This window comes from Dermacentor silvarum, chromosome 4 (assembly GCF_013339745.2).
Source record: "Dermacentor silvarum isolate Dsil-2018 chromosome 4, BIME_Dsil_1.4, whole genome shotgun sequence".
In the NCBI taxonomy this organism is placed as follows: domain Eukaryota; kingdom Metazoa; phylum Arthropoda; class Arachnida; order Ixodida; family Ixodidae; genus Dermacentor; species Dermacentor silvarum.
Genome location: NC_051157.2, coordinates 230,150,020 through 230,174,877, shown reverse-complemented (window position 1 = coordinate 230,174,877; position 24,858 = coordinate 230,150,020). Strand labels below are relative to the sequence as shown.

The following is a 24,858-nucleotide window of genomic DNA, read 5'->3' as shown; positions in this document are numbered from 1 at the left end:
GGAAGTTTCGGTTTTAAATCTCGCAGCCCCTACGTCGTCTGGCAACGTGATGCATCTTGGAAATCCAATCCAATGCGAGACATGTCGCTCGCTCGGCTTGCGTATAGTGCCTAGAATATACTCTAGTGTGCCGTCCACCGAGAGTCTCCAACGCGGGACGGTGGCGCGGGCTGTGATGCCTGCCGCCGCGGGCCACCAGACGGCGATGCCTGTCGGCACCATGCTAAATCCTGCGGTGTTCGACTTGCGTTCGTTTGCGATGCGTTGATTGCTACGCGTCGATTGCAATGCTTAGTTCATTTCTCGCCTTGCTGCCGCTTTCGTTGCAGTCTTTTCTTATTGTGAGTGGGTCTTTTGCATCTATGTGTGCACTCGTCTGTCTAAAGAAACTTTGAACAGGTCGCAAAACCGCGATTTCCCAGAGATGCGGAAAGAAACGGCTCATCTCATTACCCAGTGCGTCCGCAGACCCCGAACGTATTGCGGATTGGGACAAGAACATAAAAGGCAGATTGCCGGGCAAATGGGGAGACTCGCGTCGTGTCTTGCCTGAAGTCCGCCCATGTCTCAGCATGGTCCGGCACAGTCTCGAAGTGCAGCGCACCAAGCGGCCGGCGGCGGCAGGCATCACACTCGGTGCTACCGCGACACCCGCTATCGGCACACTAGTATGTGTCTTTTAGGTACTATAGTCGGGCCGTTTGTCGGCCTCGTGCGCACCATTTCAGTGAAGTTCGCGTTTGCGTTGTGTGTTTACTTTGACAAGATGCCAGGCGGGAAGTGCAAGTTTCAGCCTGCGTGGCTGCAACATACGGACTATCGTCACTGGGTGAGACCGGAACCAAGCGATCCTTATCGAGCAATGTGCGCATTATGTCAGAAGACGGTCGACATTGCAACGATGGGGGAATCTGCCTTGAAGAGCCACCAGAAAGGCGAAAGGTGACGAAGTTTCCGTCGAACAGCCAAAGAAAAAGAAGCGGAGATAACAGCTCTTGAAAGAGAAATTAATGCGAAAATAGGGCTCCTTTCCTAAGTCATGTGAGGAAATAAAATTACGCTAACACTCCTTGAATTCTGCCTTTTTGCATCCTTGAAATCCTTGAAATGTCCTTGAATTTCCAGCCAAATATTGTGTACGAACCCTGTGTAGGTCTATACAGTCCTGCCTCAACAATTCAATCCCAGTTTATTTATTTGAAAATTCAGTTAACTTGTAGAATTCGTGCAGTCCCATATTTTACAATGCGAATTATACAGTCAAATCACGTTAATTCGAAGATGCTTAATTCGAACTGCCGGTTTATTCGAACTGACGCTGTGGTCCCGTCAAAGTTATGTGTATTTCAATGGGCGAAAACGCTCGGTAATTCGAACGCGAAAGCATTTGCTACAGTTCATTTGAACATACCGCGGACCGACAATGCTCTCAGCAGTGTGCCAAATAACGCGGCGGCGCCTCCGACCGGCATTGCTCCGACACCGCCATAGAGCAAAAGCTTAGGAGAGACCCCTTAATGCAGCAGCGGAGGCCCAGTCCGCCAACGAAACTTCCCACGCCGGCAAACGCTCGCTTCCCGATAACGGCAGAAAGCGAAACTTCAGGGAGTGGGCTAATCTGTGCCGGGCCGGCTGTACCAGCGGCTGGCGCGCACGGAGACAGTCGAAGGTGAGGGAGCTGCGAGGGAGTTGAGAGAGAGGGCGAGGGGAGCCTCCAAAGCCCCTGCCGCAGAAGCGGCGGAGTTGCCGAGGCCAAATCGGCTTCCCTGCCGTCCTCCTCCCTCACCTTCGACGGTCTCCGCGTGCACCCGCCCGTCGCCATGGTGGTGCCGTCCGCTCCCAGAAGTTTCGTTTTCTGCCATTATCGGGAACCAAGCGTTGGCCGGCGTAGACGGTTAAGCTTGCTATGCGCTTGCGCGCCACGATATTTCACGACTCACACTGTTTGTGCATCGTGCTATAGTGCTAGAATACTTCAAAAATACCTCATTCCTTAAATTCGAACTTCTTTTAATTCTAACAAAAATTTCGGGCCCCTTCGAGTTCGAATTATTGAGATTCGACTGTACTGGATAGTTAGAAAAGCCTGCGCGCATCCAACCAGTTAATTCAAAGTTTCCAGTCGAGGCCTCTACTGGCATGCTGCAATGTGCTTCCAGCTCTGCACATCTGAAAGGCAGTGTCATAAATGTGGTATGTGGCCATGACGTGCTTCCGGCTCCTGCAATTGCTTCCACCGCATGCAAGAACAGGTAAGGAAGCTAAACCGAACACGCCGGAAAGCAGTGGTGGGCACATCATCGATGGTCATGAAAGGGCTACCACTGACGTGCTAACAAAGTGAAGGCGAAGACAACAAAGCAAAGGTTGAGGATAAGACAGGAGAGGGGGGCATTGCTGCCCCAGGTGCAGCTTTTGGCGTTGAGAAAAAAAAGTCGCAGTTCCTCCCAAAAGGCGAAGCATCAATTGCAATAGCAAATTAGTAGAGAGAGCTATACACAGTAAGGGTAGTAGTTTTATAGCTCTGTATCGGCTGTATTAACTTGGACACATTCGGTTACTAACTGAATTAACAAGCATGGTGTCAGCACGCACAAGCAAACATGTATAGATCACACTTGATGACCGCAGACGACCACTGTCAAAAAAATGCTGGCGTGAGCAAGCGCGGCGGTAGCAGCGAGTTAAGGTTCGTGCGGTCTATTGCTTCAATGGAAACTGAGCAGCGAAAGCACAGCGCATACAAAGGTAGGAGCACGAGCCGTGTGCAGGTCGCTTTCAAGATACGGTGCGCACGATCGCCTGCAGCCGCGCAAAGTAGAATTACGCAGTTGCTGGCATAGTAGAAGCCGCAGCCCCCTCCTTCCCGCACTGCCTTCCAGCTTTCCTCCTTGCGCGTGCATGATTGAGTCTTCAGTTACCCTTGCACCCGGTCGCAAGATGCGCTGTGGGTGCTGCAGCACAACGTCGCCTCCATCCCTCCCTTTCATCCCACCACGGCCTTTCGCGCTACGGAAGATGTCGCATTTGCTCTCCGCCGTGCGTTTGCTCTCCGTGAAAACGCCCGTCCCACACGTGCTTTCACTCGCACATACAGCATATGGCATGCGGCGACGATTTCAGCGCCCTTGGACTTTATACGGAACCTTACGGCGGTGGCGACGGCAGAAATCCGCTTGAAGTGTCCATATAATTGCTATCGCAATAAAAAAAAAAATGCGCTACAATCCACGCTGTGAAGATGGTTGGCCAGCGAAGCTGTGGTATCACTTGATCCGATGGACCAATTTGACGTAGCCTTGAACTGGGTCCTGCCAAGCCTGAGCACGACGTCATTGTGCATATTCACATTGCTGTTTCTTTCGTCGCTCATCATATTCGCGCTGCTCTTCGGCAGTCCTAGCTATGCGTGGCCTTTCCATAGCACTATCAGAACACAAATGTCACTTCCTGCTTTGTATGCTACAGATGCCCCTTCCCAGCAATTGCAGCTTATGCAACCGTAATCTTTACCAGGAAACACTTGCAATGAACGCTATGTGCGAAGACGAGCTCTTGTTTTTCTTTCCCCTGCACGGCTGGCGCCGCCACTGTGCGGCTGCTTCCGTGGCCTAGTTGTAGAGCGCCCGCTTTGTTTGCGGGAGGTGGTGGGTTGATTTCCACCACCGCCGGGCACCCACTGCTTCAAATGAGTACAACTGTACCCCAGCCTGGCATTCTGCTTCCTTTAGGTGTTATACCCCTGTCACACTGGACGATTTAATGTCATTCGAACTGAATGGCATTAGCCTCGAATGACATTATTCAGCTGCTACACAGCGATATTTAATGCCATTCGAATCGAATGACTTCCGCAATCAAATGAGTTCGAAAAACTCATTCGGCTTCGCACTCGAAGCGAATGTGTACTCTCTGCCCCAGAGAAAAGGTAAAATTACATTGAGCATTCATAATTTGAGAAGTGTTTATGTAAAAAAGGCAATTATTTTGTGTGTTTTAAGGCATCTGTAATTTTAATGAGAGAAAAGCTGTAGGGCAGGCTATCACAAAGTGTTTTTACTCTCCACCTCCTGGCTGCAGTCGCTTTACGAGTTGGCCGTACTGTAAACAAACGGGCGCCTGTGTGCACGCACAAAGCAAGGTACATAGCAACTATCCGCTTCATCTTGTGGGGTCTCACACGTGCTCTTGGGACAAAGGAACGACAACACAGTTGCGCAAACAATCAAAAGGGCATTTATTGCACCTTTCATACACTAATACATGATAGCCGAATTACTACCCATAGAACATTCATATGGGCACGCGACAAATCAAGGAAGTTCGACTCACCGTGACCAGATAGCGAGCGAATATGTTTGCCCCATGCTATGACACCATCGCCTAGTCGTTCACATGTACGGTCACGCGAACAGTGGCGTGTTCGAATGATCCGTGTTCGTCCATACCGGCGCCCTGCTCCTAGCCACGCGAGACGGTCTCGCGAAGCGTGGATCGGTCTCGCGAAGCGTGGAGCGTGGATCGTGGACGTCCACATCGTTCACAGATCCCAACCCGAAGAGAGAGTGCCTTCGACCTTTTGCTCGCAAGTCACCCCGCCGTTCGGTGGCGTTAGCATCGCAACACTCTCGCCATATCTTGCAAAGCGCCGCAACCACTACGACCGCCGCCGGCGCTTAGCCACGCAGAGAAGCCGGACTACAGGAGACGCGAGCTATGCGGGGAAAACAACATTAGGTGACGCGGGAGAGTCGCGCATCTCCACATCTCCCGAACCTTAAATCACTACACATACTCCGGCAAAACATGTTACAAGGTCTGTCAACGCGCGCATCGCGAACAGTACATGCGACAGTGGCCATGCCGAGGAAATGTCCACACGTTATCCACAACATGCGAGCCGACATTGTCTCTGGGGTTCACCGCTGGCGTCCGTTGGTCACAGCACCATCTCTGCAGATTCGATGGCACGCCTCCAGCCCAGGACTCTGAAAATGGCGACGCAGAAGTCGGCACGAGCAAGTGTCGCTCGCGCCAACGCACCCTGCCGGTGAGAGCCGCTGCAGCCGTTGGTGACTGCCGGCTCTTTTCCCAGCCGCCGAGGGTTGCGAGCCGGACACACGCGGCCGCCGAAATCGCTGCGCTGAACCGGCCACAGGCATCTGCATCGCCTGGGGTAGCTCGATTGTAGTCAGGGGCAGCAGTGCTGACGATGTGCAGGTGACAGCAAACCAGGGGTGACTCTGCTCAAGCTGCGTACACTCCAATGCACTCGACAAACAATATAGTAATGCAAGGGAGAGGAATTCTGCATGCGCATCGCCCACGTGGTACGATGTTCAATTCGGCTAGCAAAATTTCAGGCAGAATTTCAGATGCTAAGTTCACGTGAACAAAGCTCGCTTTCTTGAATTGAACGAGTAATTTGAATTTGTGCGAGGCTAACTAGAATGAAGGAAGCAAAGTGCGACACCTCAACACCACGGTCCACCAGGTTGTGTCCCTCCACGTGCGACAGGTGGCTTTGTAAAGCCTTAGGCCTTATGCGTCGCTACCCTGACAACAACCGGCATCCAAAAAAAAAAAAAAACATCACCCAAAATGGGCACAACAGGCAGCCGCAAGGAGACGTTGGCTCTGTGAGGTGCTCCTACCCCGCTCGGTACACACAGCATTCGAGTTGACGGCGCCCACCGTCTCAGACGGTGTCGGAGCACCCGGTGGCAGGCTGCAATACCAGTCAGCCCGTAGCGGCACCCGTGGGATGTGGCCACCCGGCTCTCTGAGCCGCGACTTCCGAAATCAAAGATATAGAAGAAGCTGTTTACATAAGAAATTTGGACCACCCACGAGGCTTCCGTACTCACTCGCTTCAGGCTTGCCAGTGCTTCGCGGGCGCTAGGCCACGCTTTCCCACGATGCAGAACACATGGCTCTCGAGCCGACGAGTGTACTTCAAAACACTCGCGAAAAGGCTTAGCATGTTGAAAAGGTCAAACAATCTACAGCAACCGTCGCCTCGCTCAATAAAATCACGCCGCCGACGCTGGCGATCAAAATCCACGCTAAGAATACGCTTCGGTTCAAACAAAGGTTGTCTCGAACCGAGCAAAACTCAAAATTATCGTCCGATGCCCCAAGAGGTCCACGTTGGGCAGTCAGATGTGGGGTCTCACACATGCTCTTGGGACAAAGGAACGACAGCACAGTAGTACAAACAGTCAAAAGAGCGTTTATTGCACCTTTCATACACTAATGCATGCTGGCCGAATTACTATGCATAGAACATTCACATAGGTGCACCGACAAGTGAAGGAAGTCACTGCGACCGGATAGCAAGCGAATATGTTCGCCCCATGCTATGAAACCATCGCCTAGTCGTTCACGCGTACGGTCACGCGAACGGTGCCGCGTTCGAACGATCCGTGTTCGTCCATACCGTGCCCTGCTCCTAGCCACGCGAGACGGTCTCGCAAAGCGTGGTTTGGCACACACGCGGGACGTCCGCATCGCTCACCGATCCCAACAAGAGAGAGCGCCTTCGACCTTTTGCTCCCAAGTCACCCCGCCGTTCGGTGGCGTTTGCGTCGCGACACTCTCGACATCTCTCGCAATGCGCCGCAACCACTATGACCGCCGCCAGCGCTTAGTCACGTGGAGAAGCCGGACTACAGGAGACGCGAGCTATGCAGGGAAAACAACATTAGGGTACGCGTGAGAGTCGCGCATCCGTACAACCTGCTAAAACTGAGCGTCGTCGTTCAGCACCGCCATGTCAGTCCTATCGTTTGTGTTCAATATATCGGCTATGGCTACTAAGCTGGCTAAGCCTTGTCTTGGCTTATTGTGGCCAGACATGCTGAAATAGAAGTTTAAATGCGTGTTGTTTCAGTGAAATGACACCTCATATTTATTTTTAAATGAATAGATTGACTTTTCAAACACTCATTAATGCCTTGTACTGTTCTTGCCAATTGTATTGGAAATATCGCTATTGATATCATGACCAATTGACATTATTTTTTTCTGCGTAGCACCACCACGGGTTGAATGGCATTTGCTGCTCTGAATGTCATTCGAATCTGATGACATTAATATGCCCAGTGTGACAGGGGTATAATACCCCTGTCACACGACAGATCTAATGTCTTTTCCAACGAATGACATTTGTTGGGGTTTTTTGTCATTTTCACCGTGTGCTGTCACACAGCGAGAACTAATGTCATTTGAAAATGATGACAATGACGATAGTAAAAAAAGAGACGCAATAATAGCGTCATACCTAATTTTGTGATATGATTATTTTCTAGTATGCTAAACTCCGTTGCAATGAGTGACCCTCCCTTTCACACCGTTTTTTTTTTTTATCACTAACTCGTCGACACTGGCAACTGAGTCAAGTCAAGCCAAGCCGAAGATCAGGCAAACAACATGTTGGAAAGCATGACGGGCACTACCGCTACGGTGGCTAGAACTACCACTGTGTCTGCTGAAGAAGCACGAGAACGGCAGTTGTGTGTAATCGCTGCTTTGATTTGCATGCAGGCCAGACATCGCAACGACGAAAGGAAGCTGAACCTCGAGTTGGAAGCGCAAGAAGCGATTTCGAGGGAGTACGAAGAGTGGCTGTGCGCAAACTCATTCACATAGCTGAGTGTGTGGGTTTCCCCTTCGGACCACTGAGCGCAGCTCGTAATGTCCACATCACAGTCTTATTGGTTTGGTGTCATCGCAAAACATGCACGTGTTTAACCAAGTGGCTCCTGCGAAGTGCGCGCTGCTGGCTACGGCTGGCATGAACTAACACGACTGCCACAGTGCCACAGCCAAAGCCAAAGACGGCCGCCTAGTCACTGGATTGAGAGTAGCTTTCGGCAATTATGCACTGTGGTGTACTTAAATGCCATGGAAGTAAAACATTATGCAATAAAAGTTGACAAAACAAGAGTTATTTTTGTTAAACAATAAAAAAACATGCACTGTTTGCGAAGCTGATTGGTAGGCTCCTGGTGTTGACACTACACATTTGGTTCCAAAACGAATGCGAATGAGTTCGGCGAACTTATTCGTTTGCAAATGTCATTTTCAACTAATGCCATTACATTTTCCCGTGTGACAGCAAACGAATGACATTACGAGCGAATGTCATTCGGTGGAACTGACATTAGATCTGACGTGTGACAGGGGTATTACATGCTTAGGAAAGGAGCCTGCGCCCTGAATTCCCGTCGAAACCCTCGTGAGCACAAAAAAAAAGAAGGAAAGGCCGTTTGGGCCGCTCCCATGGGAATAGGGTGAGCTTTCTTTGATTTCCCATGTGGCGCCCCAAGTGCACCTATTGAGGTGGGGATGGCTTCGGGTTGTTGACAGACACATCTTTCCAAGCGTTGAGATCCCATAATGGCCGAGGACCAGGCCGGGAGCGCGCTTGTACCTATTTTACCGGTAGCTACCCGGCGAATTACTTTCAATAGTTCTGCCCCGTGGCTACATAAATTGCAGGATTGCTCATAATGAGTCAGAAATAGCCATGCAAGCAATAAATCTCTAGAGTAGCCAACATCCCAGTTGAGCCAGTGAAGCGTCGTGCAATGCATGCCAAAGGCCACAGTCGAGCATGACAGCTGACCTTATGGCTTTCTGCAGGGCCCTACATATACTGGACAGACTGGCAGGGCCGCTCAATTGAGAGGTTGCACAAGCGTACGGGTGAGCGGCAGGTAATCCTGGACCAGCTGCCGGACCTGATGGGCCTGAAGGCAGTAAGCGTGCATGCCCGGCCGGGCGAGAACGAGTGTAGCCGGGCCAACGGCGGCTGCTCCCACCTGTGCCTGCAACGGCCCCAAGGCCGCGTGTGCGCCTGCCCGACGGGGCTGGAGCTGCGTGCCGACCTGCGTGGCTGCACGGCAGCCGAGGCCTTTCTGCTGTATGCGCAGCACAGTGACATCCGGCGCATCTCACTGCAGTCACGCCGCACCGACCAGATTCCATTGGCTGGGGTCCGTGAGGCAGCTGCCCTCGACTATGACGGCAATGACGGGCGCCTGTACTGGTCAGACACGGCACTCAAGGTGAGTACCCGTACATGGTTGAAATTGAAATTAGTCAACCTGTTACCAACTTGCTTGATTGCACCTAATATTACAGCAAACACATTCAAGTCATTATGAAGCACAGAGTAACTTAGATTAAGAGCTGTTTTTTTTTTGTTTTTTTTTTAGGAGGGGGGGGGGGGGGAATGGGCGTTCTTTTGCGGCAGCGGACAATGGGACCAGTGTCACAGTGGAGTACAATGCAGTAATACCTCTGTCACCCTGGATGTTTTAAGGGGGGACGCGGCTTTCGCATCGCGAAAAATGGCAAAAAAATTGATTTTTTTTGAAAATCACATTCTCAGTTTCTGTAACTCTTATTCTATCTGATTCCGAAATATCATCACTGAAAACCTAGTAGAAGTGCTCTAAAGAAATTGTTGTATCTGCCAAGGTGCCGAAAAATTGCGCGGAAATTGCGAAAGAACGGCGTTTTTCAAGCCACGATATCTCCGAAACGGCGCAGCGAGCGCCGCCATCTTGGTTTCGTTGGAAAGCTCATTTCTCCGTCTTCAAATCTGCCGCTTCAGCTATCTCCTCCATACAGAAACAAGCACACAAAAAGCAAATGATTGAAGGTCGTGCCGGAGCCAACGATTGGCCGCGCTCGCCACGTGACTCCAGCGCGGTTCACCATTGGTCCGGTGCTCGCTCCGTGATGGTGTCGTCTGCTCCGCTTGTTGGGGTCTCCTCGCGAGCTCCGGGCAGTTTCCGTAATCTCGACGAGTGCGTGGACATCGCAGTAGCATGGCCGATCCCGCTTTTTGTGGACATCTCAGACCCGCGGCTAAGCATTCCGAGCATCGGTGACGCGGACTTCGCGACCGAGCTTCGGGCACGGAATGCTCCGACACGCAGCTAAGCCTCTCGCGCGTAGGCGTCTCCGACTCGGCGATGAAGCACATCGCACGCGCACTTCTCGGATCCTTGCCTAAGCATTTCGTGCGTTGGTGCCTCCGACTGTGCGACTAAGCAAATCGTGCGTCAACTCGTCGAGCCCGCGGCTACGCATTTCGCGCATCGGCACATCGCTCAACAAGTGTCGACTCCTCGGATCCGCGGCTACGCACTTTGCGCGTCGGCACCTCGACCGTCGAATCCTCGAGCCCGCGGCTAGGCATTACGCGTGTCGGCACATCACTCATGGAGTGTCGACACCTCGGGCGTCTATTCCTCGGACCCGCGGCTAGGCATTTCGCGCGTCGGCACCTCGGACTGCGCGACTAAGCTCGTCGAGCATCTATTCCGCGGAGCCGCGACCAGGCATTTCGCACATCGGCACCTCGGACCCGCGACTTGGCACATCGCGCGCCGACTCTATTATCGTAATGCCACGATATCTCGTAACCATACAAAGAGAATCTCATCATGAGCTCTGTTCACTAGGCCACTTGGGCTAGCACAGACAACTGGCTGCAGAAGTGAGGCATGATACAAAAGTACAGGCTGGAAAGTACCTAGCAGCTGCATTGCTGCCTATCTATCAGTGGCTCCCCTAACCTCCATAGCCATTGTCAATGGAAGATGATTCAGAAGGCTGCTGAGAGCCTTCATTCAGTAACATGGTCGATTATACCAAAAGAAAACAATGCCTCACTGACTGCACTAAAGACTGCTATCAATGAGGCAGTCTGCAGGTACAACGCTAGAACTACTGTATATTTATGCCCACATAGTTCTGCACCTCATTTGGTTTGAAACCCAGGCACCATGCTCTTTGTAGAGCAGCGGTAAAGAATGCCATACAAACACGAAAAAGGCAGAACGAAGGCTCAGCAGACCAGAGGCCACATGTCCGAGAAGCCCCACATCACAAAACACATCAAAGATTACAACTTTGGTGCGTTTTAGAGAACTGAAGAGAAGGTGCAACTTTGAGAGCCGTTTTCTCAAAAGTGTTTTTTCGCCTTTCTGCTCAGTTTCTGGAGCTGATTGCTTCGTTACCGTTTAGCCTATTTTGATTCTGTTTTTTTTTTGTCACGTTCCTTGGACTACAGTGCAGGTCGAGACAGTCTCGCATTCTTATCTTGACCTTTTATAAATTTATGGCGTGGCTATTCGTTCACCCCGAAAGTGTGCTTGGTGCGAAGGTAACTTGAAAAATGACTTTCTAAAAAATTTGTGTTGTGAAAAAAAAAGTAAGACTGTCACGACCTTCAGCACGCATTCAGCTATGCAATCAATACTCAACGAGCCTTCCATCATGTTTTTTAAGCTCCCCAGGCCCTCCAGAAAGTTCAAGAGAGAAAAATTCTGCTCAATAAAATGTTCTCAAGGTATCACTCTGAAACTTTTATGGAAGTATCAGGGAGACATTCTAAACATTTGTGCCAATTTTCATCAAAATCCATGAAGAAGTCAGGAAGTTGATTTTCAAAGCCACGTCCCCCCTTAATGTCATTAGAATCTAATGGTATTAGCATCGAGTGGCACCGAATGGCAGAATCGAATGAGTTTAAGGTACTCATTGTGCTTCGCACTCAAAGCGAATGTATACTCTTTACCCCATAGACAAAGGAAAACAACACATAGGGCGTTTGTGATTTGAGAAGTGTGCATTAAAGAGATGATTATTTTTGCATGTTTTTGGCATTTATTTTAACAAGAAATAAACTGTACGGCAGGCTGTCACAAAATGCGGTGATAGGCTTGCGAGTCGGCCTAGTTGGAACAGATCCATTTTTGAAAAACTTTTTGTGCGCCAAACAAACAAGGACGAAGAAAAGGAGCAACACAAGGACAAGCACTTTCTAACATCTGGTTTTATTTTCGAAGATCGGTTTGCTTGAAAACCCACAGATCTGCGTGATCCAGTGAACAGAACAAATCAATAGCGCATATAACAACACTTGTGATAAGGATGCCACGGATCAGCGCGACCCGGTCAACATAAAAAGCAATGCGCATAAAACAAGCACTTAAGACGAAAATGCATTAAAGATATGATGACAGGAGCGAATTCTCTTTATCTAGTAATGAAACAGAAGGATGACTGACACATTTTTCCTTTAGTTTTGCAATCCAGTGCGCTTCCACAATTTCCCTCGCGGTTTGATTTCAATGCCTGAACAATATGCCAGTGCTTCTAAGACAAGGTAAGCACGCATGTTCTTGCATACTAGGGCGACCTTTCAGACTGGTCAAGTGTTCCCTTAGTCTCGTGTTAATGCATCTCGCAGTCTGCCCTACGTACACATGACAACATGTCATAGGAATCTGATACATACCATTCTACGCGGTTCTTACGCGGATGTTTAATACTACATTCTTTCTTTGCATCATCCTTACTTTTTAACTTACTTTCTATCCTAGAACACACACTACCTATTTTGTTTTTAGCCGAAAACACCACTTTTACTTTGTAAACTCCCAGCCACCTTTTCAAGTCTGTGTGAAAGGCCATGCACATATGGAATCACTTAAACCTTGGAAGCTAAATCTTTCTGCCTCTGATTTTTTGTGCATAGTTCTTTATCCTGTTTAAGTTTTTCCATTAGTCTAGCGCATGACAGCGAGCGGGTACCCAGCCTTTCCCAACCGATCAACTTGCTCAAGAAACGCAATGTTTACAGTGTGGTAATTAACATGACTTCAACAACGCAGACTGGAAACACGAAATGACTATACCATTCTTCACAAGCCTAGAATGGTTTAAGGCATAGTTCATTAGCGGTTTTCCAGCTCGGGGCGAGAATGACCAACACACATGTTCCGGTAGAAATTCTAACTTGACATCTAGAAACTGTAGCTTATTATCTACTGGTACTTCAGAAGTGAATGTCAAGCCTTTGCCCAGAGAATTAAAGGCTTTTACTACCCTATTTATGAAAACATCTTTGTCTACATGACAGCCCAAAATCAAGTAGTCGTCTACATATCTGTATACCTTATATACTACACCTTCTAACTCTTTTGCCAGCTCTCTGTCTATGCTTCCCAGAAAAATGCTACTAAGGATGGGAGCTACCTTCGACCCGATGCACACACCCCCTGCCTGTATATACGTTTCATCACATAATCCTACGTGTGTATTCGCTAAATAAAAATGCAGAAGTTCAAGAAAGGATTCAACAGCTGTGCCGCACGTATTGCAGAATGACACCTCGTCGTTCTCATTTGTGATGCAATCATTAACACTGCACATTAGGGGCCCATGCGGCAAGGAATAATGTGCTATTGTGGCAAGCGAATAATGCGCTATCATGTGCTATTGATTCGTTCTGTTGACTGGATCGCGCAGATCTGTGGGTTTTTAAACAAATGGGTCTTCGAAAATAAAACCACTTGTTAGAAAGCGCTCCTCCTTGTGTTGCTCCTTTTTTTCATCCTTGTTTCTTTTGCGCACAAAAAGTTTTTTAAAAAGATAGGCGCAGCACGAGGTGGGAATCAGAGGTGAAATTTGTTATTTTTGTAGTAGAGCAATGAAATATGGCAAGCTTATTATAAGGAAGTGCGCTGAATGACTAAGTACTTTGTTTCATTTAGATATCTCCAGTAGTTTTGACATTATAAATTTTTATTTGCATCATTGTTGTACCAAAGTTGCAGAAAGCCTGGCTTGACAAAAAAAAACGTGGTAGAAGTTGCTCTTTTATTTTAGCCATAGAAGTGGTTCATGCAGTGGCATTCTCAAAATATTTTTATCACCCCGATTTCTTTTTTTTACACAAAACATTACATCCATGTATGTATAATGCAGTTATCGTTATTTCAAATTAGCTAAAGAGTAAAAAAATGAGGTAGTAATTCAAAAACATAGGAATGTCACTGTGTAGAGAATTTACTAAGGAATACAATGCAACAGACCTCATGAAAATCAATCAAGCCACAGTCGTGCTGTGCTTTCTGCAAGCAGGACAGTTCGGCCGACTATTCGTTCGGTGAATCTTCGGTTATCACAGCGTAGCTCGTCGACGGCTGGGGCTCGCTCACAGGCTGCGTGTCCGTGTCGCACGATGCATCAGAAACTGAGTACACCGTCTTTGCCGACGATGGTGACCTTTGACCTGCGTCACCTCCAACGATGCAATCTTGGCTGCTGATTCGCGCAGCCGTTACGCCGAGGCGTGGGAGCCTCCGTTGGCGTGTCTTCCGTCAACTACGTTATAGGTTCTGATGGCATAGGGTGATTGTTGGCTTCCTGCTGGAGTCACACGTTGCAAGATAGCGTGGCACGTAAACCACGGTGCAAGGTGACCCGTTCAGTCGGGTGCTCCTCCCCTTCTCCGGCCAGTTGCCGTATTTTTCTCGCCATAGGAGGCTTGCGCTTCCGTATTCCGACTGCGTGCTTCGTCCAAAATTTCTTCTCAAACGAACAACGATCCATCACTAACCTGGGAGCTCTCAGAAACCCGAATTCTGCGTGTCAAGCCGGCGTGGTTTGCGAAGCAGACAAAAACTGTTTCCATCTTGCCCGTTGCCACAGCTGCAACCAATGGGGAGACTGCCGACTCGATTGGCTGCCGTGCCTTTCAGCACGGCAGCCAATCGGAGGCCCACTTTCATCGGAGGGGCCCGTGTGGCTACCTCCAGCAGAACCGCGCTTTTTTAGGGGCGAAGCTCCTTAGGGTGTGGGTCTGTCCCTCCTCTGTAGTATGTAGTAGTAGTAGTCGTCGTAGTAGGTAGCCACGTCTACTTTTATGAAAAAAAAATTCCGAAAGTTGTGTCCGTAGCGCGGAATCGAACCAGGGACCCCTCGCTTCCGAACGCGCGGCGCTAGCCACTACGCCACGAAGCGCACATGGACACACGCACCACGATGACAATGAAAACCCAACTTTAACGGAAGACTGCGCGTTTCTAACGCGTTTGTGCTAGCGCGTTACGGCCCGTGTAAGAAGCTGGTGTAAGACGCTGTGGCCTCTCCGCCTTACCCCCGTATTCATAAACGCTCCTCGACTTGAACTTGACTTGTTACCGCCTTGGGCAGCGCGTTCGAAACGCGTTGAAGGCGGTGGCAAGTCAAGTTCAAGTCGAGGAGCGTTTATGAATGCGGGGGTTATACTCTCTCAGCAGTCATGTGATGGCGTCGGCAAACGCGGTGCAAGTTCCGGCATGTGTAAATGGCTGCGTAAGACGCTGTGGCCTCTCCCCCTTACTAGAGAGTACTGCACGTTTCTAACGCGTTTGTGCTAGCGTCCCCTTAAGCGGGAGATGGTGCAATTATAATGAAGGGCGCTGTTATAAAATAGGAATGACGTCACATATGGCGCGTGTCATTGGTGGAAGTCAATCGTTCGATTTAGTGGGGCGAGACTGGGCGAATTACACGGAAGATTCACGGTTTACCGATGATTCCCTCCGGAGCTTCGCCCACTCATCATCATTCACCCCGTGGATATGCGGTGTTTTTTTTTTTGTGTTTGTTACAAGATGGCGACGACCGACGAAATTAGAAGGGGAACAGGGAAACTTTGACCTTCCGAACTATACCAAGATGGCGGCGCTCGGTGGCGGGAAAGACTAAATATGGCTCTGTGAACTGTGGTGATTTTGCGTTATTGAAAGCTGTTTTCTTGCCCTGCGCATAGACCAATTAATTTTTTTCAGACACTTTTAGTGGGTTTTCAGACAAACTATTTTGATATATCGTAAATTAGGCGTTGCAGATAGCGAAACGCGTGGTTTCTAAAAATAGATTTTTCTCGCGATTTTCACTATCTTCGCACTTCGATTCTCAGATACCCATGGCTGCTTGGTCTACATGCTTTGCATATGTGCAGGCCTTGAATATCATTGTTTTGGTTATAGTGCAGTACCACTCATAGTGCGGATATTCGAGACTTCTGCGACTTACGTTATAAGCAGTGTTATAAGTACCGAAAATTATTCTGCAACAAATGGATCACTGTTTCAGTCACTTTCTGCCTACCATGTCCTACTTTAAAGTGCAGGTTTTTCCTTTTTTTTTCTTCTTTTTTTAATTCACGCTATTGGCATTGCGACCAAATGAGAATAATTTTCTGAACAATTGAATCCAAGTTTACGTTCAGTGACCACTCCCAAAAATGTTTAAGTTATTCATCAGGAAAGCTTTCTAGCCCATCATTCATTTATGGCTTGAAGACTTGCTTCGTTATAATTGCGGATTACTTCATGCTTTGAAATGATGGTAGCATAATGAACCCAGGTGAAAACTTTAGTGATAACATGCAGCGGAGAATTTGTCAGTACAAGGTATCGAGTAGGAGTTGACAAAGGTTACCACACTGGTGAATCGTGGGTACATTGCCGTTTATGAATGTTTTCTCAATAAGAACATTCATGGAACATGAAAACGTGTCTATAAGGCATTGTGGTTAGACAGGATGTCACTACCAGCGTCCGATAACTGTGTAGTATGTAAACGCAATGGCGTATACCGGACACACTAAACTCTCTAATGTGCCGGCCAGTTGCATTCATTGTAGTCTCGCGAGCAATGACAGTCATTGTGCGCAGCGCATCAGCCGTGCTTTCCTTAACGGGAGCCAGCTGGAGACAATTGTTGAGTTTGGACTGGAGCTGCCGGAGAGCCTGGCGGTGGACTGGGTGGGCCGCAACCTGTACTGGGCTGACCTTGGCCTCAAGCGCATCGAGGTGTCACGGCTAGACGGCCGGGCACGCCGGGTGCTGCTGTGGCGAGGCCTTGACGACCCCCGGGCGCTTGCGCTGGAGCCCAACCACCGGTGGATGTTCTGGAGTGACTGGGGCAAGGGGCGTCGCATTGAGCGGGCTGCCCTAGATGGCAGCCAGCGCATGCGCCTGCCCACTCAGGTCGGTCACAGTGCTTAGCAGTACAACACGTTTTGTGGGCTGGATGGCCTAAGTTGGACTGTTTTTTGTGCAATATACGTAGGGTCCTTCGTTTTCGCTTAAAGCCCAGTAAATTCAAATTTTTGCATGCCAAATAAAATTTATGAAAATCAGATTAAACCCAATTTCTCCCTGAAGTTTGGCCCTTCTTAAAGGAAATAAATGCAGGTGTTACAAAAGTAATGAACACTTAGCATCATGTGAGCAAGTGGTCGAGGTATATCATGTTAGTAATACAGTAGCCGACGGATTTTTCGAATGCCAAAATATTGCTATTTCCGCTCAACTCGGCAGTGATATTAGCAGGCAGTCGTGCAGGCGGACTCCGAATTATATAGAATTTAGTACCTTAAGGTGTCCGAAATTTCTGCCGTACGTATACTTTAAGTTTATTGGCCAGTGATGGTGCCTCAAAGTAGTCCGAATAATCGAGCTTGTTTGAATTCCTGGTGTCGAAATAATTGGTCGACGCCAGTTGAGAATCGGCCAGTTGATGAACAGAGGCTTCAGCTTCACGAGGAAAAACAGATCGTTGAAGAGTACCTGGTGTCTGAAGCAATGAGTGAGCCTTACGAGGGGCTTATCAAGGCTGGCCTGGCTCAGAAAAGCATTGATGACATTGAGTCTGGCCAGGTGTTTCTGACTGATGCTAGAGCCTTGCTGAAAACATAACAAACTGTCAGCTGTCACTGAAAAAATCATACGACGTAGAAGGCAACATCTGAGCAGCCTCACTCAACTTGCAATAAACTATAACTACATACGGCAGGCATACGGCAGGCATTGCCAAATCCTGACTGGGAGCTTACCACTGTCGCTGAAAAGAAAAGTGTACAATCATTGCATTCCACCGGTGCTAACATATGGGGCAGAAACTTGGAGGTTAACAAAGAAGCTCGAGAACAAGTTAAGGACCGCACAAAGAGCGATGGAACGAAAAATCTTAGGACTAACGTTAAGAGACAGGAAGAGAGCAGTGTGGATCAGAGAACAAACGGGGATAGCCGATATTCTAGTTGACATTAAGTGCAAGAAATGGAGCTGGGCAGGCCATGTAATGTGTAGGATGGATAACCGGTGGACCATTAGGGTTACAGAATGGATGCCAAGAGAAGGGAAGTGCAGTCGAGGTCGGCAGAAAACCAGATGGGATGATGAAGTTAGGAAATTTGCAGGCGCAAGTTGGAATACGCTAGCGCAAGAAAGGGGTAATTGGAGATCGCAGGGAGAGGCCTTTGTCCTGCAGTGGACATAAAATATTGGCTGATGATGATGATAACTACAGCACACTGTGTGAACAGGTTTGTTGTCTTCATTTAAATTAAAGGGAAACTCGTGTATTTAGAGGCAAAGCAACATTGTTTTACAGCATGTAAATACTTTCCGAAGTAACGCTTGTCAATTTTAAGTGTTTCAAATAGCTTAGGACGTGTCCAGCAGCTGCGATTTATTAGCTCCAAAGTGCTCTGAAATCTGTATCTGGATGCTCCAAACTGCTCCAAAATTAAGATTTTCCTGCTCCAAAAATTGCTCCAAATCTCAGTTCGTCAGTGGCACCACTGCAATCGGCAACAGCTGTACGAGCAGGAAATACGTCATGGTGGCCATGTTGTAAGTTCACTATCACTGGTGACGGTTGTCCGGGCGTCGCAACTCGAGAATTGCACGTCTGCGCACATGAGACTTTGCCGATTTTGTGCCTGTGCATGTAGAACAAGAAAAATAGTACGCACTAACCGTTTGGTGGGCAATGAGCCACTATGGCTTAAGCGGTCAGCCAATACATGGGGTTCAATGGGGGCTGGGTGGGGGAATCTTCGTGACTACGTTTAAACTGCAGTTACGCATTAAGCGGGTACGTATTGACACGTATACATGTTTATCTTTCACCGGTGGCCGCTTTCCACCGGCTAACAAATGTTAAACGTTATCGCTCGGCGCAGGACGCGCTTGTATCGGAAGTTTCTAGAACGTTATCGATGCTTCTTTCCATTGCCTGTTTTCACCGACGCTTCTGTTATCTGATTGCATGACTGAGGCGAATTGTCTAGAACTTTCTGGAAGACAGGCGGGCATCAGGGATTAATCTAGAACCTCCGATGACTCAGGTATAAAAGCCGACGCGTTTCGCCGCTGATCAGATTTTCGACGATCGCCGACTGTGTTCGCCGCTATCGTTGTGCTTTGAGTGTAGCTTGCTTTTGTGGGCACAGGTTCGCCCAATAAACAACCAGTTTCGTCATACACAGTTTTGCGACTGTTTTATTTACCGTCACTACTACGTGACATCTGGTGGAGGTGCTAGTTCGTTCATGCACCGAACGCCCCCGCAAAGCCGCGACCCAAGCCCCAAACCGGAGGACGAGACCAACGTCGCCAAGGACCAGCGAGCTAGCCGTAGGCAGCAAGGACTTGTGCCGGAGTTCGGACTTCTTCCCGAAAAGACCCCGCAATCAAGGCCAAGTCAACGACCAGAATGGCAGCACCAGCGTCCCCCATCCTGCTGCAGCAACCCCGGGAGCCACCGACTTTTCGTGGATCATCGGCTGAAGACCCTGAAACCTGGCTGGAGACATATGAGAGGACCGTGACGTTCAACAAATGGAGCGACGACGACAAGCTGCGCCATGTTTATTTTTCATTGGATGATGCTGCTCGGACCTGGTTTGAGAACAGAGAGACCACCCTGGTGACGTGGGACCTATTTCGTGAGAACTTCGTGAGGACCTTCACGAATGTCGTGCGAAAAGAAAGGGCCGAAGTTTTATTAGAAACCAGAGTGCAATTGCCCAACGAGAACATCGCGATCTTCATGGAGGAGATGACTCGCCTCTTCCGCCACGCCGACCCCGATATGTCTGAGGAAAAGAAAGTTCGGTTCTTGATGCGGGGTGTCAAAGAGCAAATATTCGTCGGATTGATGCGCAACCCGCCCAAGAGTGTCGCCGAATTTCTTTCCGAGGCCACAACGATCGAGAAGACGCTTGAAATGCGCGCCAGGCAATACAACCGCCGTGCCCTGACCAACTACGCCGATGCTCAAGCACTAGGCGCCGACGACCTGCGCGAGACCATCCGAGCAGTCGTTCGCGAGGAGCTGCAGAAGCTCTTTCCCGGGTCGCAGCCTCAAGTGGCATCTATCGCCGACGTCGTCAAAGAAGAAGTTCAGCGCTCACTTGGAAATCCCGATGTGCAGCCGCAATCGCCACAACCCCAGCCGGAAGCGCTGACCTACGCCGCCGCTGCCCGTCGTCAAGGCCCCCCTTCACGCTCGCACCAGGGCGCCGTAACGCCGCAGTTCCGTTGTCCACCGCCGCCGCCGCCGCCAGCACGCCCGCCCGTCGCCCAGCGTAGCTACCCAAGAAAGACAGATATTTGGCGCGCCCCCGACCACCGCCCGCTCTGCTATCACTGCGGGGAAGCCGGACATGTCTACCGCCGATGCCCATACCGCGAGATGGGCCTACGAGGGTTCACCGTCAACGCCCCGCGTCCACAGCTTGGCGAGCGACCACGTGACATTGCCGACTACCTCGCCGGAGCCCAGTGGCAACCACGACGACCCTCACGCTCGCCGTCACCGGGCCGCTACGTCTCGCCGCATCGCCGTCAGTACACCGGTCCCACCCGGGGCCGATCTCCGAGCCCTTACCCGGGAAACTAAAGGCAGCAACCGATGGAGGTGCGGTTGCTGTACGACGCAATGCCGAAGATCCTCCGCCGCCGCCGACGACGACGACGATTCGCGAATCATCACGACGAGATATCAGCATGCCGCCTAGCAACAGCCTTGACAGCACTTCGCCGCAGAAAGAAGACCGTCCGACGCAACGTAGCAGGAGCAGAGCAAGCCGACGCAGCCGTGATCCGACGCCACGAATTAACCGCAACGCCAGACGCCGGTCTACCGATCTAGACGTGCTCATCGATGGCCATAACGTCACCGCTCTCGTCGACACTGGAGCCGGCTATTCCGTCTTCAGTGGCGCGTTCGCCGTTAAGTTGAAGAAGGTGAAAACAGCCTGGCAAGGACCCGATATCCGGACAGCGGGAGGCCACCTAATAACGCCGACTGGAATCTGCACAGCGCGAGTCACGGTAAACAACCGCACTTACCCGGCGAGCTTCGTAATCCTGCAGCACTGCTCCAGGGATGTCATCCTAGGCATGGACTTTCTAAATCAACACGGTGCAGTCATCGACTTAAGGTCCAAGTCAATAACGCTTTCAACGCACAGCGCGATACCACCGGCTACAAGCATAAGTTACCATGCCTTGAATGTGCTTGAAGAACAAGTCACCGTTCCGCCTCGCTCCAGCGTAATGATTTCCGTCGGTACCGAAGTGCCTGCAGACATGGAGGGCGTCATCGAGGGCGATCATCACTTACTGCTCTACCGTGAAATTTGCGTCGCTAGAGGCATAGCTCAGCTACGTGCAGGGAAAGCAACGGTGATGCTCACGAACTTCAGCCCCGAATACAAGCACATTAACAAAGGCACCACGGTCGCCTACATCGACGAAATAGTACAAGCCAGCAGTGCTTTCGTCTTCACGGATTCCAGTGCACCCGCAACGACGACTATAATACCTGAACCAACTTTCGACGTCAATCAGAACCTTCCCAGGCATAAGAAAGAACAACTAAAAGCTCTGCTCCTGCAATACAAGGATTGCTTCTCGTCGTCGTCAAAAGTTCGACAAACCCCTGTCGCCAAGCACCGCATCATAACCGACGAAAATGTCCGCCCACTGCGTCAGAGCCCGTACCGAGTTTCGGCGCGCGAATGCGAGGCCATAAGGCAACAAGTCGACGAAATGCTACGCGACGACATCATCCAGCCGTCCAAGAGTCCGTGGGCGTCCCCCGTGGTGTTAGTGAAGAAGAAGGATGGAACCTTACGTTTCTGCGTCGATTATCGTCGCCTCAACAAGATCACGAAGAAGGACGTATACCCCCTCCCACGGATTGACGATGCCTTGGATCGACTATACAACGCAAACTATTTTTCGTCGATGGACCTCAAAACCGGCTACTGGCAAATCGAAGTCGACGAGAGGGACCGCGAGAAGACGGCCTTTATAACACCAGACGGACTGTTCGAGTTCAAGATCATGCCGTTTGGTCTTTGCTCGGCACCTGCGACTTTCCAACGCGTCATGGATACAGTACTGGCAGGCTTGAAGTGGCAGACTTGCCTCGTCTATTTGGACGACGTCGTTGTGTTTGCCTCAAGCTTCGAAGAACACCTGCGGCGCCTTGAAACAGTTCTTCAAGCAATCAAAACCTCCGGACTCACGTTAAAGCCAGAAAAGTGCCACTTCGCATATGAGGAGCTCTTGGGCCACGTCATCAACAAGTCTGGAGTGCGCCCCGACCCTCAGAAAACTGCGGCCATCTCCAACTTTCCTCTGCCCGCTGACAAGAAGGCAGTGCGTAGATTTCTTGGACTGTGCGCCTATTACAGGCGCTTCGTCAAGGATTTTTCACGGATCGCAGAGCCACTGACGTATCTCACGAAGGCTGACGTCGAGTTCAAGTGGGAGACGCCGCAACTCGAAGCATTTGAAGAACTGAAGCGACGCCTGCAATCGCCGCCAATACTTGCGCATTTCGACGAAAACGCCGATACCGAGGTCCACACCGACGCAAGCAGCGTAGGACTCGGCGCCGTGCTTGTGCAGAGGACTCATGGACTAGAAAGGGTTGTAAGTTACGCTAGCCGGTCGCTATCGAAGGCGGAAGCAAATTATTCCACAACAGAAAAGGAGTGCCTCGCCATCATCTGGGCTACATCAAAGTTTGGCCCCTACCTCTATGGCAGGCCCTTTAAAGTTGTGAGCGACCACCACGCCTTGTGTTGGCTAGCTAACTTGAAGGATCCTTCAGGTCGCCTCGCACGATGGAGTCTGAGACTTCAAGAATTCGACATCACTGTCGTTTACAAGTCCGGGCGAAAGCACTCTGACGCCGACTGCTTGTCTCGCGCCCCCGTCGAACCGCCGCCACAGGACGACTAGGATGACGATACTTTCTTGGGACCAATCAGTGCCGACGAATTCGCTGAACAACAGCGAGCCGACCCGGAACTAAGGAGCCTTGTAGACTACCTGGAAGGCAAGACCGTCATTGTGCCGAAGGTGTTCAGGCGAGGATTGGCGTCGTTTTTCTTGCAAAACGACATTCTCCTTAAGAAGAACTTCTCGCCTCTCCGAGCCAACTACCTCCTCGTGGTACCCTCAGCATTGCGTCCAGAGGTTCTGCAAGCTCTCCATGACGACACAACGGCTGGACATCTCGGTTTTTCACGCACTCTCGCGAGGATACAAGAAAAATACTACTGGCCTCGCCTCTCTGCCGACGTCGCCCATTACGTAAGGACATGCCGAGACTGTCAGCGACGCAAAACACCGCCGACAAGGCCAGCCGGACTTCTACAGCCAATCGAGCCACCTCGCCGACCGTTCCAGCAGATCGGGATGGACTTACTGGGGCCTTTTCTGACGTCGACGTCCGGGAATAAATGGATCGTCGTCGCTACGGACTACCTCACCCGCTACGGCAAAACAAAAGCCTTGCCCAAAGGCAGTGCTGCCGAGGTAGCCCGATTCTTCGTTGAGAACATTCTCCTGCGTCACAGTGCCCCAGAAGTCCTCATCACCGACAGAGGCACGGCCTTTACGGCAGAACTAACTCAAGCCATCCTGCGGTACAGCCAGACAAGCCATCGCTGCACCACCGCCTACCACCCGCAGACGAATGGCCTCACCGAGCGCCTAAATAAGACCATCGCCGACATGCTGGCAATGTACGTCGACGTCGAACACAAGACGTGGGATGCCATCCTTCCGTACGTGGCCTTCGCATACAACACGGCCCGTGTTGTATGCGAAGGTCACGTACGTGCATACAACACATGGCGCCGTTCAACCTGGTCTACGGAAGGAACCCGGCAACGACGCTTGACGCCATGCTACCGGACGTCGCTGACGAAGAAAATCTCGACGTTGCCACCTATTTGCAGCGTGCCGAAGAAGGTCGACAGCTCGCCCGCCTGCGCAACAAGAACCAGCAGAGAACCGACAGCCGACACTACAATCTTCGACGACGCTACGTCGAGTGCCAGCCCGGAGACCGTGTTTGGGTCTGGACTCCGATACGCCGACGAGGACTTAGCGAGAAACTCTTACGTCACTATTTCGGACCATATAAGATCATCCGACGTATTGGCGCACTGGACTATGAGGTCGTGCCAGACGGCATTTCGCAATCACAGCGGTGCCGCGCACGACCCGAAGTCATCCATGTGGTGCGTCTTAAGCCTTTTTACGCCCGCTGACGAACTTAGGTACTTTGTTAGTTTATTTTTTTTTCTTTATTACGCGTGGTTTTGTTTACGCTTTCACATTTGTTTGTAGCATCGGGACGATGCTTTTTAAGGGGAGGGTATTGACACGTATACATGTTTATCTTTCACTGGTGGCCGCTTTCCACCGGCTAACAAATGTTAAACGTTATCGCTCGGCGCAGGACGCGCCTGTATCGGAAGTTTCTAGAACGTTATCGATGCTTCTTTCCATTGCCTGTTTTCACCGATGCTTCTGTTATCTGATTGCATGACTGAGGCGAATTGTCTAGAACTTTCAGGAAAACACGCGGGCATCAGGGATTAATCTAGAACCTCCGATGACTCAGGTATAAAAGCCGACGCGTTTCGCCGCTGATCAGATTTTCGACGATCGCCGACTGTGTTCGCCGCTATCGTTGTGCTTTGAGTGTAGCTTGCTTTTGTGGGCACAGGTTCGCCCAATAAACAACCAGTTTCGTCATACACAGTTTTGCGACTGTTTTATTTACCGTCACTACTACGTGACAGTATTAACGAGGTTTGACTGTCCTTATTCTGTATATTAATCGATGTCCCAGTTTCACCCTCTCGGGTGAAACTGGGACTTTTTTGTTCATCGCAAC

The 24,858-nt window shown here is 50.2% G+C and overlaps 1 protein-coding gene across 1 annotated transcript in view; it reads left to right on the top strand.

Annotated features, from left to right (window-relative positions):
* The window catches only part of LOC119451035 (low-density lipoprotein receptor-related protein 6), a gene marked incomplete at its 5' end in the record, with an annotated part of 156,837 nt that overhangs the window by 39,611 nt on the left and 92,368 nt on the right, over positions 1–24,858 (top strand). Inside the window, 2 exons of the mRNA XM_037714466.2 lie at positions 8,647–9,071; positions 16,533–16,847. Coding sequence (XP_037570394.2) covers positions 8,647–9,071; positions 16,533–16,847 — 740 coding nt within the window. The remainder of the gene's footprint in view (positions 1–8,646; positions 9,072–16,532; positions 16,848–24,858) is intronic.